General features: G+C 45.1%; 1 protein-coding gene across 5 annotated transcripts in view; it reads left to right on the top strand.

Annotated features, from left to right (window-relative positions):
* Positions 1–16233, top strand: part of KANSL1 (KAT8 regulatory NSL complex subunit 1) — an 817615-nt gene that overhangs the window by 443658 nt on the left and 357724 nt on the right. For all 5 annotated transcript variants that reach the window (XM_069238046.1, XM_069238047.1, XM_069238049.1 and 2 more), the window contains one exon: positions 14584–14706. In XM_069238046.1, the coding sequence (XP_069094147.1) occupies positions 14584–14706 (123 nt within the window). The remainder of the gene's footprint in view (positions 1–14583; positions 14707–16233) is intronic.

Below are 16233 nucleotides of genomic sequence, written 5' to 3'. Positions count from 1 at the left end.
GAAGTAGGAGTCACTCTACTTGGTGACTCGAAAGACTTCTTGGAGAAAAACAACCTGCTCATGTCTCGATCCAACACTGGATGCAGGAGTGTGCAAAACATGTACATCTGCAGCACTGCATGTCACTAACAAATGCTTATGGGGTAAGTAGCATACTCCTTCCTATAAGTTCTACCCAGCCTTAATAACCAGGGCAAGGATGTTCTCAAAGGCCCAGCACCTTCTAAGGGAGTGATGCCTAGAGAGCACAGAAGAAATATAAGCACCCCACACCAGATCATGTAAACATCAGGGGCAATTCTTCAGTGCAGTCTTATTGTTTCGACTCCTAGGACAAGGGCCACTGCTGCAACTTCCAAAGGATCTGTACCAGTTAGTAAAAGGTAGAGGTCGTGGAGAGACCCATTGCTACTCAGCGGTGCATAGAAAATTCCAGCTCCCTTTTAAATAGGTATGAGCATCAACAGTGGGAGACAATAGAAGATGTTATGAATCGTCTCCCTGACCAATAAAAGAAAAAAGTAAATGGTCTAAAATCAGCCCTGGATGCAGCAGACACGGCCAGTAGACACTGCTACTTGCCTAGTTAAGGCTCCCTGCGTGTACACAGGACTTACAGGTTGCCATAATAAATATGCCCTTCATAGTTGTCTGTTGTAAGCAGCAGTAGATAAGTCGGTCTCTGAAGAAGGGTAACACTACAGCCAAGGTGATTAGGACACTGAAAATTAGGGAATCCTTTAGAAGAGGAGCTGCCCCACTGGGAATCCAAGAGACAGGAGGTTTCCTGCTCGGCTTACAACACCCAGGGCACACAGCAGTCCATGTTCAAGGCATAAGCATGCAATGTCAGTAGCTAACACGGAGGAAACCCTTTTGAGGCTGGGCCAGATGGAAAGGGCAAACCTCCAGAGGATCAGCCTCGACCAAGTGCCTCTCAAAAAGGAGGCACCAGACAACTTCGTGGGGGCAGATGGGTAGGATTCCTACAGCAAGTGGAAAGAAATTAGTTTAGACAAATGGGTGCTTAACATCATAAAACATGGCCACTGTTTCGAGCTAGATGACATCCCACCTAATGATAAGTTAAAGAAAAAGGAGTGTGTTGGAAGCTGATTTCTAAATGGTGTATATGGTATATATGTACTCAAAAGAAGTACACCTTGCAGAGTCCAGTGGACCCCCCCCACTTGGTTTGCAAAGGCAAAAGTAGATCGGACTAATGCTCAATTTTGGGTGAGCATTTAGGCTTATCAGAGGGTAGTGCTAAGCATTTGTTTTACTCACAGTGGCTATAAATCAGAGACACACTCTAATAATAAATCTGAGATCAAATTAGCAAAATAACACTTCTTTTTATATATAGTTTGAACCCAAGAACTTCGTTATAAAGTTAGTACGTTTTGAAGAATAAATTATTTTCACTTGCAAAAAACAGTCAATTTTCAGAGGTCTTCAATGTTAACCTATGGAAGGAAAACACATTCAGCAAACAAGCACTTTACGGCGACTGACAGGACCAATCTTGTAGACATAAGGTAAGTACTGGGCAAGGGTCAGGACCACGCCAACAGGTCACACAGGGCAGCACTGGGGTTGCCGGGTGCAGAGATGCAGTACGGCGTTGGGTGCCATATGTATTTCAATAGAGATTGGTCCCTGTGGATTTAGGCTGCAGGCTCTGGCTGGTGGGGCTAGTTGGGGACAACCCAACAGGTAAGTTGCAAACCTGGGGTGCTCGAGGACGTAGGTGCTCCTTTGTTCCTCTTCACCTGGGCTGACGGATGCAGGGGTGTCTGTTGGTGTTGGGTTTCCCTGTCCAGGGTCACTGGTGGTTTTGTGGGGTGGGAGGGCATCCTGTGGTTCGAGGCTGCAGGTGTCGTTGTGGAGTCCAGGAGGGGTGAAACCACATTTGACTGGAGAGCTGGTGGATATTGTTGACATTAAGTATTGACTTCAACTCTGGCTGGCGGTAACGGGTGCAGTGGTTGCTTGAGGAGTCTGGTTTCTCTCACCACAGAAGCTGTGGGAGAGGGGCCCGCATGCAGCGTCTGCAGGCGACTTCAGGGAGTCCGGGAGGAGTGAAACCACGACAGACTCGGACTCTGGGGAGCTGGGGAACCTTGATGGCACTGGAGTTACATTCCCACTTGGGTGGGGGACAGCGGGTTCAGTGGTGACTTCAGATGTCGGATCTTTACACTTCGGAGACTGCAATCCTTTCTTTTGAATTGGTTGGAGAGCAGGTCCACTACACACAGGAGGCTTGTGTCTTTTTTTTGAAGGCAGGTAGTCCACTGAGGTTCTTGGAGGTTCAGCTGCAGAACAAGGCATCTTCTGATGCAGAGTCCGTCGAGGAGGGCAGATAGGCCGGCAGGGATGGTACCAGGTCAGCTGCTGCGGTTTCTCCTCTTCTGTGGGTATGTCTCTTCTTCGTACTTTTCTTCTGAGGTAGTCAGGATCTCAGTTCTGGGTTTCAGGGGTGCCACTTAAATACTCCGTTTAGGGGTGTTAAAGGAGTGCCAGGTCGCAGCCAATGGGTTACCCAACTTTAGGATGGTTACACCCTTCCTATGACCACTTCTGTTGGCAAGTGGGCATAATCCTGACCCTAGTGGCCTAATTCCTTCCAATCCAAGACGGAGGAATTTAAAAAGTGGTGTCCACTTCAGCTTGTCCACCTAATCTGCCTAATCTTTCTGTCTGTCTTGCTGCCAAAAGTGGGATCAGGACAGGAGGGATTGGTCATGTCTGCCATTTGGAGAGACCTGGGTTGCAGTCAAAAGGTGACACGGCCTTTGAAGGTTCCCACGCTGGAACGTCCATCTTGCCTGGGGAAGTTGTCAGCATCTCCGGCCACTGCAGGCTTTTGTCTATGGACCCCGAGAGCGCTCATGTAGCTGAGGAACTTGTAGGGACCCGTGTCTAGCACATGTATTTAAAATGGCTTCCCTGGTCACTTACTAAGTATGAGAATAAACAAAGACATAGGGGCATATCTGCTTGGCAGATATACCCTTACATGTAATATAATGCACCCTGCCTTAGGACTATAATGCCTACTAAAAGGGTGACATACGTATATTGTATGCAGTGTTAGGGGACATAGCACTCAGACTGTGTGCCATGTTGTGTTTTCACTTTTGCCTGCACCAAGAAATGCTCCCTGCAGTGGCAGCCTGTCATGTGCTTGGTGAGTTGTCCCTTAGGCTGGCACAATTCGTTAAGACCCATCATAGACCTCAGGTTCTTGAACAGCTTAATTAAGACCAAGGTTCAAGTTGATCGCACTGCATGAAGTCTTTGCACTGCTAAAAGCAAGGAGAGCACATGGTGACTATAGACTTCAAGAATGCCTACTTTCCTATCTCGATAATTGAGCAAAAGCAATACTTCATGTTTGTGGTGAAACACTCACATTACCAATTCAAGGTGCTCCCATTTGGGATAAAATCAGCTCTGCAAGTGTTTATACAATGTCTGGCAGGGGTAACATCTCATTTGAGGAGGTTAAAAAATACATGTGTACCCCTACCAGGATGACTGCATGTTATAGGCAAGCTCACTAATACAGTGCCAAGAATGTGGACAGACAGTAATGCAAATGCTTTACAAATTAAGGTTTTCCCTGAACATAAATACACCATCCCGGTTTACCTGAGAAGAAAAATATTCTTGGGTGCATCACTGAATGTGTAGACGATGAAAGGATTCCAGATGCAGGAGTGTCATTGACAAAACAAGTTTACCCCTACCAAAAAGGACATCCTGCCAGCGAAAACAGTGATTACATTGATGGTTATGATGGCCTTGTGCGTTCCTATAATTCCCTTTGCTAGAATCCATGTGAGACGAATCCAAGGATAGCTGTAGAGGAAATAGTCATACTTGACAGGGCACTGGGAGGAGCTAGTGGTTAACAGAGCACGGAAAGCGATCCAGTGGAGGAAGGTAGAAAACATCAAAGTCTGCATACCTCCCAGAAACCTTCCACCTTCATTGAGCTTTACTTCAGATGTATCCATTGTGGGATGGATTTACACATAGGGGAAACCTGAAGATCAGACTGATTTCCACAAGAGACAGACCAGCACATATGTGCTAGAAGTCAAGTCTGTCTTCCTAGTACTAAAAGTCTTTCACAAACGTATCAAAGGGAGAATAGTACAGATCCACACAGACATAATGACAGTAGGCATACAGAGAAGGGTAGCAGTGCTAGTCCTAAACCTGCCAGGCCTACAAAACCTAGAGGCATGAATGATTCTGCAGGCTAGAAAGCATTTTATACAAGTAGGAACTAATACCAAAACTATTGGGAATGCACAGATACATCTATTTGCTAACCACACCACCTTTTCCATGCCTGTCATTTTCCTCTGATTACACTAATGCCTGTAGTAGTTAACATGTGCAAGGAGATAATTGTGAAGACGATAGCCACACAGGAAGCAAGGCAAACATGTTTTTCACAACTAGTGCAAATAGCACAAGATGAGTTATATGGATACCAGTGTATTACAACCTGTTGAAAATTAAAAGGGGCCAGGTATGTCCAGCCAGCCTCGGTCTAGCAAAATGGCTCCTGAAATTTTAGTTTGTTCACCTAGGTTTACTTTCGCAGCTGCATGGAAGTATTGAGGGAGGCTAGGAGGCCAAAATCATACCAATGCTGGTGTTGGTTAAGAAAAGAACTTAACATACAAACTGTCAGAGGGCACTACCCTAACTAGACACCTAATACACTACTAGATGCAAAACTATATCTATCGGCAATACTCACACTCCAGATGCACTATAGGATAAAGCTGTTTTTACATATAAATAATCAAAAGATTCTTAGAAGGGGTAAAGAGGACTGTGCCACAGAGGTCAGAACCCACACCTATGTTGTACCTTAACCTGGTGATAATGTAGCTAAAATATAGCTGAGAAAAGGCCCCATTCAAGCATGTGCCCAAAACAGGACTCAAAATTCCTGACTATGAAGCGACATTTCTGGTTGTAGCCACCTAAGTTTGTAAAGCAAGCACAGTATACGAACCATACTTAGATACACATGGACAATGGTGGTCATGAGAACTCACCCAAAATTCCTCCTGCAAGTGGTGTTTGACTTCCAAGTTAACCCATTGATAAAATGACCAGCCTTTTCCAAAAACGCAGGCAGAGGGAGCACTGCACACAGTTGTTGTCAGGATATCTTACCCACCGGGAATAAAACTTTGTAGGGCAGGAATCCAGTTCCTTATCTCATTCGGGCTGGGAAATGGGGTTTTCAGTCATAGTAGGAACCATCATGTACTGTGCAAACAATACAAACATGCCACAGTCCCGGGGAGGGGAGTAACGCTAGTGTTCGTAGCCAACGTCTCCATAAATGACATTTGCTTGCCAGCCACAAGGCCGTCATTCAGTAGGTTCACACTGTCACTACTATTTGGGTATGCATACTAATAGTGAGGTGCAGGTGGATCATAAGGTATTGAGACACCTTGTGGCAAACAGCACAGATTCTATTTATTCGTTCCAGCCTCCCAAATGGAGATAATACTGCTATGTACTAATATATGCACAGCATGTGAATCCGGAAAATACTCCTGTTTCAAATGGTTATTTAGCTGTAACTGTAGTGTTGCTGCTTGAAGATTTTTCTGGCTGACCATGCAACTCTTCCAGGTCCCCCAAAATTTGAGCAGAGGGTGAGAAAACAATACACTAAATAGATATTAAGTCTTAAGGCAGCACAGGTTCCCAAGCAGAGCAAAAAGAAACTGAAGATAGTGATTACTCACTGTATATCTTATGTCATGGTGTTGGGGGGGTCGAGTAATAGGGTGGTGGCACTACTCACTGGTTGAAACCTGAAAGGATCTGGAGAAAGGAAAATAGGGAGTGTTCAGGACCTGACCACTAGAAGGCAGAATAATGAACAACATATCCATTCAGAAAAGTATTTAAGTTACAGAACTATTGTTATTTGTGAGTAACCTTTTTCATGTCTCTCTTGGGACACATAGTTAAAGAATTTCGTGTTGCAAGGTCCTTATTGATTGGACGGTCTTTGTGCTAGATGAGGGGTTTGCAACCGTTCCTGTAGCTCACAGTAGCGACACAATAAGAAAGTGATTGCCATTAATAACCATCACCCCACCTTAGTCATGAGTACCAATAATATGTGCTAAAAGCTTTTAGTGTGAATTGTATCCGCATAGGAAGTGAAAAAATTGCCATAGAAACAAGTGTTTCCTGGCTCCAAGAAAATATCTGCAGTGTCTTCAATACTCCACCTTCTTTTTCAGAATACATTTTAAATACATTTTGGGTGTGAAATATGTCCAAAAATCACCTTTTCAGTTTCTGCATTCTGTCAAAAACAATATTTTTATAGTCAAAATAACCCATTTTCTGGAAAATAATTGAAGTGAGGTCCTGTAGGAGGCTGGCCTGGTGAGTGGTGGGCATCTATGGATTTGGCACTTAATTCCAGGTCCAGGCAACCCTTATTAGTAAGTGTTAGTGTCTAGGAAGCCAGGGCTCTCTGGTGGTAGATGTGGTGAGCAGCCAAGTCTTTTCTAGGAGGAGTGTTAAGCACTTTCAATACCATAGTAGTCACACAGTAACTTATCACACATGAAAGGAACCACACAGTGTTGCAAAATTAAAGGTACTTTATTATAGTGACACTGAATTCGAATACTGTAGGAAATTCCCTCTCCCTGGAGGTAAGAACAGCCAAAATATAAACAGGTAAGTACTAGGAATTAGCATACAAACATTAGAAAAAAATAACATGGGCCATATTGGAGGCAAAATCATATTCTAAAATAGTGGAATGTGGAGTAGTTAGCCAAGGGCTGAGAGTATGACCTCAGGAGGTGAGTACCTAGAAGACCCCCAGCCACCAGGACAGCATAGGTAAGTTACCTGGCTATCCCATAGGCTAACATGGGGACTCAGAATTGGAACAATGCAAGAACAGGACCGGACTGGTAGAGCCCAAACGTGGATTCCAGATAAAGAGGACCTGTAACAAAAGGGGACATAGTCCAGTCCACGTAGGTGTGTCCAGGTAGGACAGGAGGCAGTGCCCACCCTTCTGTGGGTGAAGATCGGGGCGTCTGTGATGGATGAAGGCCAGCTGTGGAGTCCAGGAGCTGCAGAGGAATCCCTGAAGTCGTCCAAGAGCTGTCCCTCGACAGTTGCCGGGATGCAGGTGGGTCAGTGGTCAGGAGAACCACCCACAAGCACAAGCAAATGCAAGTTGGAGCTGAAGAATATTTGGAGAACTGGGGAGGACCAGCAACATCCTGGGGACTCTACTCTTGGAGGGGAGTCTGTGCTGACCCTAGGAAGACTGGAGAGCCAGCAGAAGCAGTTGGAGCCCCCACGAGCAACCCACTGGCAACAGGCACAGTAAGTCGCAGTGGGGCCCAGGCAGCACTTCTGAAGAGGAGTCTCTGGAGCAGCAGAGAGGTGACTCCTTGCAGAGGTATAGCGCTGGGGCTACTTGGAACCTGAAGATCCCTTAGAGCAGGAGTCAACAAGGCTTGGTTGCTGCAACAGTCGTGGTGCACAGGGATTACGTCCTGAGGAAGAGGCAAAGGCTCACTGTCCTCAAAGTTGGACAGAAGGCAAAGAGGACCTGGAGGATCCCTCAGAACCACCACCTGTGTTGGAGAATCTTTGCAGATCCAGAGGACAGCAGATCTCCACAGCTGGACATCTTTGCCTTATGTGCCTGCAGATGCAGGGGAGTGACTCCACTTTAAGGGAGATACCTTCTTGCTTCTTTGGTGCAGTTAGTCTTACAAACCCAAGAGGATGCACAGTTGTGGAAATGTTGCAAAGTGCTGACAGGAGCTGTGGAAACAATGTTGCAGGACGAGGTTGTGTTGGTGTTGCAGTCTTGTTCGGTTCCTGTGATATCCAACTGTGGTTTCGGTGGCCAGGATCAGAAGAGTTCGTTGCAGATGGGTTCTGGTGTAGTCTTGGATGCAGAATCTGGGCACCCAATTGCAAGGGAGTCCCTTATTAGACTGATCAGAGGGGGTCACTGACCTCACCTTACCACTCAGATGCTCCCAGGGGCCTGTGCCCATCTTGGTTTCAAGATGGCAGAATCAAGTGGCCATCTGGAGGCGCTATGGGCGCCAGCCCGGGGTGGTCACGCCACTTACTTTTGTGTAGTTTCACGCCAGAGCAGGGACTGGGCGAGGTCCCTGGACTGGTATAAACCAGATTATGCAAGAAGGGCACCAAATGTGCCCTTCAAAGCAAGCTGGTGGCATGGGGAGGCTACCCTTCCCCAGCCTTGTAACACCTATTCCCAAGGGAGACGAGTTTGCACCCTTCTCCCACAGAAAATCTTTTGTTCTGCCTTGCCCTGCTTGAACCCGATCAAACAGCAGGAGGGCAGATTTCTGTGAATGGCTGCAGGAGCATGGGCTGCTTCCAGACCCTGGAAGACTGGTAGGAGCAATACTAGGGGGTCCTCAAAGAAGCCTCCAGAATGCATGGAATCATGCCACTAACACTGGCTTCGGTATTGGGGTATGATTCCAACATGTTTGATACCAAACATGCCTGGGTTCGGAGTTACCATTATGTAGCGGTTTCCTTGGGATTTCTTCTGGTGTCATCGTGGAGGGGTGGAGAGGTCAACTAAGGTTGGGCACTTGCTCACAATCGCCTTGGGACTCCCTCTAGCTAGTTGGGCAACCTGGTTACCGGCTGTGTGCGTCGGGTGAAGGTTTGTCAGAACTCAAGGATCCGGGGAGACTCTGGAGTCCTTTGGTTGTAGTTTCTTCTTGGACAGGAGTCCACTGGAGTTCTTTCCTTTAGGGTGCAGGGCAGTCTTCTGGAGCTTGGCAGAGGTCGCTGGTCCTGCAGGATGCGTCACCTTCTTGTTGCAGGTCCACAGGTGTTCTCAGTCCTTTGGGGTGCAGGGCAGTCTTCTGGAGCTTGGCAGAGGTCGCTGGTCCCGCAGGATGCTTTGCCTTCTTGTTACAGGTTCTTTGAAGCAGAATACAGGCCATTAGGGCTGGGGCCGAGTCAATTTGCGTCTTCCTTCTTCTCTGCTGGGGGTTCAGCTTAGCAGTCCTTATTTCTTGTCAGGTCTGGACACCTTAGGAGTGGTCCTAGCTGGGATGGGCACTCCTCCCTGTTTTCCCTAATTTTCCCACCAGGCTTGCAGCCAAAGGTGGGGCTTTGTTAACTCTACTAGCTGGAGTGCCCCGGGGCACTGTAACCCGAGGCTTGAGCCTTTGAGGCTCACTGCCAGGTGTTAGAGTTCCTGCAGGGGGAGGTGTGTAGCACCTCCACCCAGGACAGGCTTTGTTTCTGGCCAAAGAGCTCAAAGGCTCTCACCCCATGTGGTCAGAAACTTGCTGGAAAGTGGCAGGCTGGCACAGACTGGTCGGTTCTGCTCTAGCAGTTTGGCTAACATACAGGGGGCATCTCTAAGATGCCCTCTGGGTGCATTTTACAATAAGTCCCACACTAACATCAGTGTAGGTTTATTGTGCTGGTAAGTTTGATATCAAACTTACCAGTATTCAGTGAAGCCATTGTGGAGGTTTGGAGTTCCTAATGATTAACTCTGCCTATATACTTAATATGGCTGCACTGCACTTGCAATGTCTAAGAATGGACTTGGACACAGTAGGGGCATATTGCTCATGCAGCTATGCCCTCACCTGTGGTATAGTGCACCCTGCCTTAGGGCTGTAAGGCCTGCTAGAGGGGTGACTTACCTATGCCAAAGGTAGTGGGTTGTGTGCATGGCACCCTGTGATGGGTGCCATGTCGACATTGGCTTTTTCTCTCCACCAGCACACAAGCTGCAAAGGCAGTGTGCATGTGCTTGGTGAGGGGTCCCCCCAGGGTGACAATGCATGCTGCAGCCCTTGAGGACCTTCCCTAGCCACGGGCCCTTGGTATCATGTGTACCTTTTACAAGGGACTTGACTGTGTGCCAAGGGATTGCCAATTGTGGAAACAAAGGTACAGATTTGGGGAAAGAACACTGGTGCTGGGGCCTGGTTAACAGGATCCCAGCACACTTTCAATCAAGGTTGGTAGCAGTATCATGCAAAAAGTGGTGGGTATCCATGCCAATATTGGCACTTTCCTACAGTCCCAAACAGCTTTTGTAATTAAATGAAGTCACGCATTCTCAGGGACAGATTCTGCCTTATAAGCCCATGTCCTGCCATCACTTCTTGGGGAACCCTACATAACACCAGAGATGGCTACCGTAATGTCAAGCATATCCAGAGTATATTGGGTGAAGCACCATTATGTCTAGGCTTCACACTGTTACGCCAGGGGTGGCTACAGCTAGATTGAGGATGTCCCGAAGGAATGCCAGTGGCGGTCCATGTTTGTAGCAAGACTTTGCAAAATGTCAAGATAAATCACCGTAATGCCAGGTTCAGGATTATGCCAGGAATGGATGCAGATGTGCCATAAATGAACACCTTTTGCCCTAATTGATTTCTATATGTATGCCAGTGAGAGAAAGTTCAGATGCTTCTGATTGTCCCAGTTACCAAGGAATTGGCACGGTTGGCCCGTTTGGTTGGGGGAGGGGGGGGGGGGCAGAAGACCTGGCGAGCCCGCAACACATTTACATGCTCCCACAAAAGTGCAGTCTTCATCTCCAGCAGTGACTGGTACCCATATATATTTGTGATGGCCTTTACTGTAATGTTAAGGGACCTGCTTCTAGTCATGCCCACCTTCTCCTTGCAAGTCCAGAATTGATGGACAAGCCTTGCAATATTAGGTTATGCAGATTTCTAAAGTCCACTGTCACCCGCTAGGCTACCCTCCACATGACTTACATCTATGATGTAATAGACATCTTTCTCACCTCAGTAAGAAGTCAGCCTCCGAAAAGTCTTGATCTTCTGATCACTTTGCTCATTTTAAGCACCTTAAGATCTGCACAGTATGGATCCCTTCCTACTTCTTTCATACATGAAAGATTAGCTAGATTTGGAAACTCTTCTTAGCCGAAAGCCCACAAATATTTCACTTATACCAAATGGTTGTCCCAGCAGACTGTTTGATTTCCCAGTGGAGTGTACTCTTCCACAACTGTAGAATGAGGACAACCTAGCCTCAGGAGGAAGTTGAACTCCTTGTGAATCTGTATTCCAGGTGCATTATATTTGTTTCCTTTGTTATTGTGAATAAGCATTTGTGTGATTTACAACCTAACTTAAGAATGGCATTGCAAGGTTTTTCGTTATTCCTGGGTATGACTTTTGAAACATTTTGGCTGCATAATGGTGTCCAATTAAATTTTGTGGAAGTATGTCGTATGTATATACATATATATTTTTATTTTCTGTGTTTTTGGTGGGTGACAGCGCAGGGTTGTACAAAACTGATAACATATTTGGACAATTGGTAAAGGTACCAATTCGTTTAGAAAATGTGTATCGAGTGAAAGTAATGTTAGTACTGTTGGATGCTTTTGTAGCCAGTTAATTGCATATTCAGCCTTTGGTGAGTGGATATTCAGATTTGGGTATTCATTTATGTTGGTGTATGGACGTGCTTGGTGGGCAGTGCTATTGTGAACATATTGATCCACGCCTCTGTGGCTTATCTGTTTTGGGTGTGTGTGCAATGTTCTGATCAATGTTGGTTGTTTTGCATGCGACAGTTGAAGTGCAGTTAGTTGATCCAAATAAATGTCATCTTCCTATGATGGACAAAGTCTGTTAGCAGTGGTGCCGAAAAATAGTTCTCTCTGGTTGGGGTGAAATTTATAGTGGGCTCTAACTTTCCAGTTCACGAATTCTAGTGTCCATGCTGTCTGGTATCCTTCATGATTAATGAAATTAGCTTAATTTTATAATTACTAATGTCCCCCCCCCCCCCCTCCTTAAAGGTAATTGAACTGTTTGAGGTTCATCTTTCATGGTCTTAGCATAACTTTAGCAGGGTGCTTTGCTTTCAAAGATATATTAAGTGAAAGAAAACTTAGTAATGGTAATGCAGATAACCGCATTATTTTTTGAAAATGTTCATACAGTTCAGCCCAATTTTTAGTGGTAACGCAAGGACCCAGACTGACAGAACATATTGCCATGGGCTCCTTAGACTTAAGCTTAGAGTTAACAGGATCTGGCTGAATCACATCCTCTTAGTTGTGGCACATAAGTATGCTACATTTGATAAGTTTGAACCCTGATCAGACAGAAGTGACTGCACAACTTGTCACTATCCCTAGTATTTGGTGATTCATGCAGTCGTTTGGCATCGATACGTTCTCAACTAGTGGGATCTTAACACTGTTCTCCACTGCATTGATGGTGCTTGAATTCACTCTTATGGCCTCTTCTACAGTAGCCAATAGCATGTATTCTGTTAAGCTTCTGTTCAAAGCTTCTATTGGTTTAGTCACTTGTACTGTCTTTCCTCGTTTACTCTGCACCCACTTTCCACACGTTTGAGTGGACTGAATTAATCTCTTTGGCAGATATATTTAGATTTTGAGTTTTACTAATAGTCCTCCTTTGTCAGTTCTGAAATATCCAGGCTGATACAGTAAGCGGGAGCCTTTTCCTTTCTTAGGTTTTGGATAGGTCTTTTTTTTTTTTCTGACATCCATTCTTTTAGCTGTGGGGTTCCTCAGGGCTCTTCTCTGAGCCCCACTCTTTTTAACATTTATATGTCCCCTTTGGCTAAAATTGTAGAACCTTATGGTCTTTCCTTAATATCTTATGCTGATGATACTCAGTTGGTTTATTCTTTTAGCACCAATGTAAACTCTTGACCAAGGAGTGATATCCTCCTGTCTCTCACACATCGCTAATTGGATGTCAGACAGCAAGCTTAAACTAAATGATGAGAAAACAGAATTAATGTTGGTCTGCATTTTTCCCCTATTTAAATCCCCCATCTCAATTCCAGAAGAATTGAAGGAACTCCTCTCCGCCCCCCCCAAAGCAAACTATAAAAAGCTTATGAGTATGGCTGGACTCCCGTCTATCGATGGAACAGCATGCAAAAAAAGCGGCTTCCTGCTTCGATCTTCTAAGATTGCTTAGAAAAATCTTCAAATTTCTTCCCTTTCTCGCCAAAAGACTTAATTATTCAAGCCCTTATATTATCTCACCTGGATTATGGGAATGTTCTGTTTCTGAGCTCTCCCATCTGCATACTAAGGAGACTGCAGATAGTGCAGAACGCAGCGGTCCACCTTCTCATGGACCTCCCTAGAACTGCAACGGCCAAACAAGCCTTAGTCTCGCTTCATTGGCTTCCTTTCCAGCAAAGGATACATTTTAAAGCTATGTGATAGGGGACTCTCTTATCAAGCGAATGATCACACCTTACACTCCTCAGAGATCCCTTAGAGCCTCATCTGCTGCCTTAACACCTGCTGTGTTAAAGTAAGATGGGGAGGTAGGTCCTTCCCGTTCAGAGCAGCTAACCTATGGAACTCCCTCCCACTGGACAATTCCAAACTCTGTTTTCGAAGTAAACTGAAGACTCTGTTTTCCATCATAAAATACCACTGTGGTTCCTCTGTCCTTTTTAGCGGTGGGAGGCCTTCAGGTAGCCATGCGCTTTATAAATCTATTAAACGATACTAGTTTTAAACATCGTTCGGGCCATGCGATCAAAAGCAAAGCCCTCCTGTGAATTTAAGATGTACTGGTGGGCTGTGTCAGACTACAGTGTTCAGTTGCTGTATGGCAGGTAGCATAGGTGCAGACTCCATCTCACTTACGCATAGTAAAGGAATTTTCAGTAGCACTCCATAAAAATATCCACTTTCTGGGTGTGTTGGACATCTATTTAGTTTTCCAGGCTGTCCATTATTTCCCTTAAGCTGTGCTTAAACTCTGAGCTGTTACTGCCATATAACCAGTTTACAAGCATTTCTAAGTCTGCCTAAAGAGTAAGCAGAAAACCAAAGGATAGTTGCACATAGTAATTCTTCTATTCTTTTTTTAGGTAGAGCAAAGCAGCGTGCAAGCGCTGCTTTTCCTACGAGTTATCTTTTTGGGCTTTTAGCCACACCCATCACTATCGCTTGTTCACGGACTTGCCCTTCAATAATCCTTTCATTGGTAAATGCTTTACGCTTGTCCGTTCTTGGCCATTGATCCTGTTACATGAAAAATTGCACTTTTTGCTCATACTTTTGACTACATTGCAAGGGTTTGTTTCTCAGTTGTGTGTGGGTCAAGCTGATAAAATTCTAGTTTTGACGAGACAATGCAGTGTAGAGAAAATTCTCTGTATACAGTCCCATACCATTAACAGTCATCGACAGTAAACATTCTAGAACTTTACTTTTTTGATATCATTAAAGATCCTTGTGAAAAATCAACTACTCAATTTTTTTTAAAAACATGCAAACTGAAGGAAAACTTAATCTGTGCAAGTGGTAAACTGTTCTCATTATTGAGAACAACCAACTGTAATGTCTGCGTTCCCCTAACAAGGGGCTGAGTGAAAGGAAATTGAGCGGGTTCTGCGGAATGGACCATTACGCTTTTAAGGCATTGATTTGTTTTATAAGTAGTAAAGCTTTTCCTCTCTCACTTTGTATAGGGCTTGATTGTTCTTGGAGAGGCGCCTCCACAGGATACGCTAACAGATCATCGCAGACAGCTCCTTGGAACAGAGGCTAAAGTTGAGAGCGCTCTGACATTGCCTGTTGGTGCAGACAGACTGGTAAGTTTAGAAGTGACAGAGGGAATTAGGTGAACAGGGTGTAGGCAGGAAGTTGATATTGTATTCACATCTATCTTCCATTATGTGTCACTTCGAAGTAACAGCCTGTATTGCTTAACTTACATTTTATCAATGTGGTAGGACACATCTTCTGATTAAGTGACCCTCCTCTTTGAAGTGCAGTGAATATGGTACTGTGGAACTCAGTTACTCAGTTAGAAATAATGGAGATTAGCAGAAAACAGCGGAGAGGTTCTCTACCTCAAACATTTTTTTAATGCTCAAAGAACTGTAAAAAAAAAATATGGATTTATGATTTGGATGTGTATAAAAATAATTCTACAGATGTTTTTCATTTGTAGTTTTAGAATCAGTAGTTTGCTTACCATGGTTGGAAGAAGTGGTAATTTGCTTATAATTGCCATTTGTTTAGTGCACACTTGCTTCTTTGGCTTCTTAGCCTTAATCCTGTTCGATCGGTTGCAGGCTAAGGCATGCATTTTGGCTTGAAAGTGTGCATGCAGTCTTTGTGTGGGAGATGTTATCCAAAGCGTGTAAATTGACAGACAAGCTAGGCATTCAGATGTTAGAAGAGCAAAGAGTATCGCTATGTTTTTGGGCTTCCACATGGTTTTTCTTTGGTAAGATTAAGTCCCTAAGTCTTTAAGCTACAAAGAAAGTGTGGCTCGTTGTCGACTGTCATGCCCCGGAAGTAATGCCAAAGCCACATAAAAACACCTCTTAGCCCTGAGGTCAGTTTTTCTTCCCGTACCTTCTGGTACAGATCTGGAGCGAGTAGTCACAAACAGTTATCTGTGACTGATTTCTACATCTGCTGTCTAGGGTCATGCCACAGCTCTAAAGTTGTGTTGGAATGTGCCCTGATGAATCTGTAGGTGATCCAGAACTTCAAAACCAAGCATTGGCAGAAATCATGAAAAGGCTGCTTATGCCCAAAGTAGAGGATTGAGACCCATTCCCGTTCTTGGGCCACATTTCAAGCCTTTGGATAAATCCAAATCGAAGAAAAAACACTTGAAGCACAAGCACACCTTGGCCCATGCTTGCTCGTCACTCTCCTGCTGAGAAGTTGCCAGGACGTCACGCTGCCCCATGATCGCTTTCCTGGTCCCTTGCAGAGGAACAGATTTTACAGATTTTTCAGATGCACTCCGTTTTTCTGGGCCCATCGGTGTTTCTGCAGTAACTTAAAACATTTAAGGATGCCATGCTTCTCACCTTTGGCACCCTATTGGTTCCTTTTGATGAACCTTCATGTCCCGCAGAGGGTCTCAGCTGAATTACTGCCGGCAGGGCTTAATCAGCACTAGCTATGCCTTTAAAACATGTCTCCAGCTTTGACTCTGGTGCCAATACAATGCGTGGTGTCACAATATGCCCCAGATTCTGCTACGTTGATGCCGGCGCCAACACTGGAGGAGGACATTAAGCCAATAGTTCTGTCTGACTCCAGACTGAATCCTACCTGACCTCGTATACAGCTGTGCATAATTTCACCTGCTACAT

The sequence above is a fragment of the Pleurodeles waltl genome, chromosome 6 (genome assembly GCF_031143425.1).
Source record: "Pleurodeles waltl isolate 20211129_DDA chromosome 6, aPleWal1.hap1.20221129, whole genome shotgun sequence".
NCBI classification, from domain to species: domain Eukaryota; kingdom Metazoa; phylum Chordata; class Amphibia; order Caudata; family Salamandridae; genus Pleurodeles; species Pleurodeles waltl.
The sequence above is the reverse complement of the archived record's forward strand: the minus strand, read 5'-3'. Positions and strand labels throughout refer to the sequence as shown.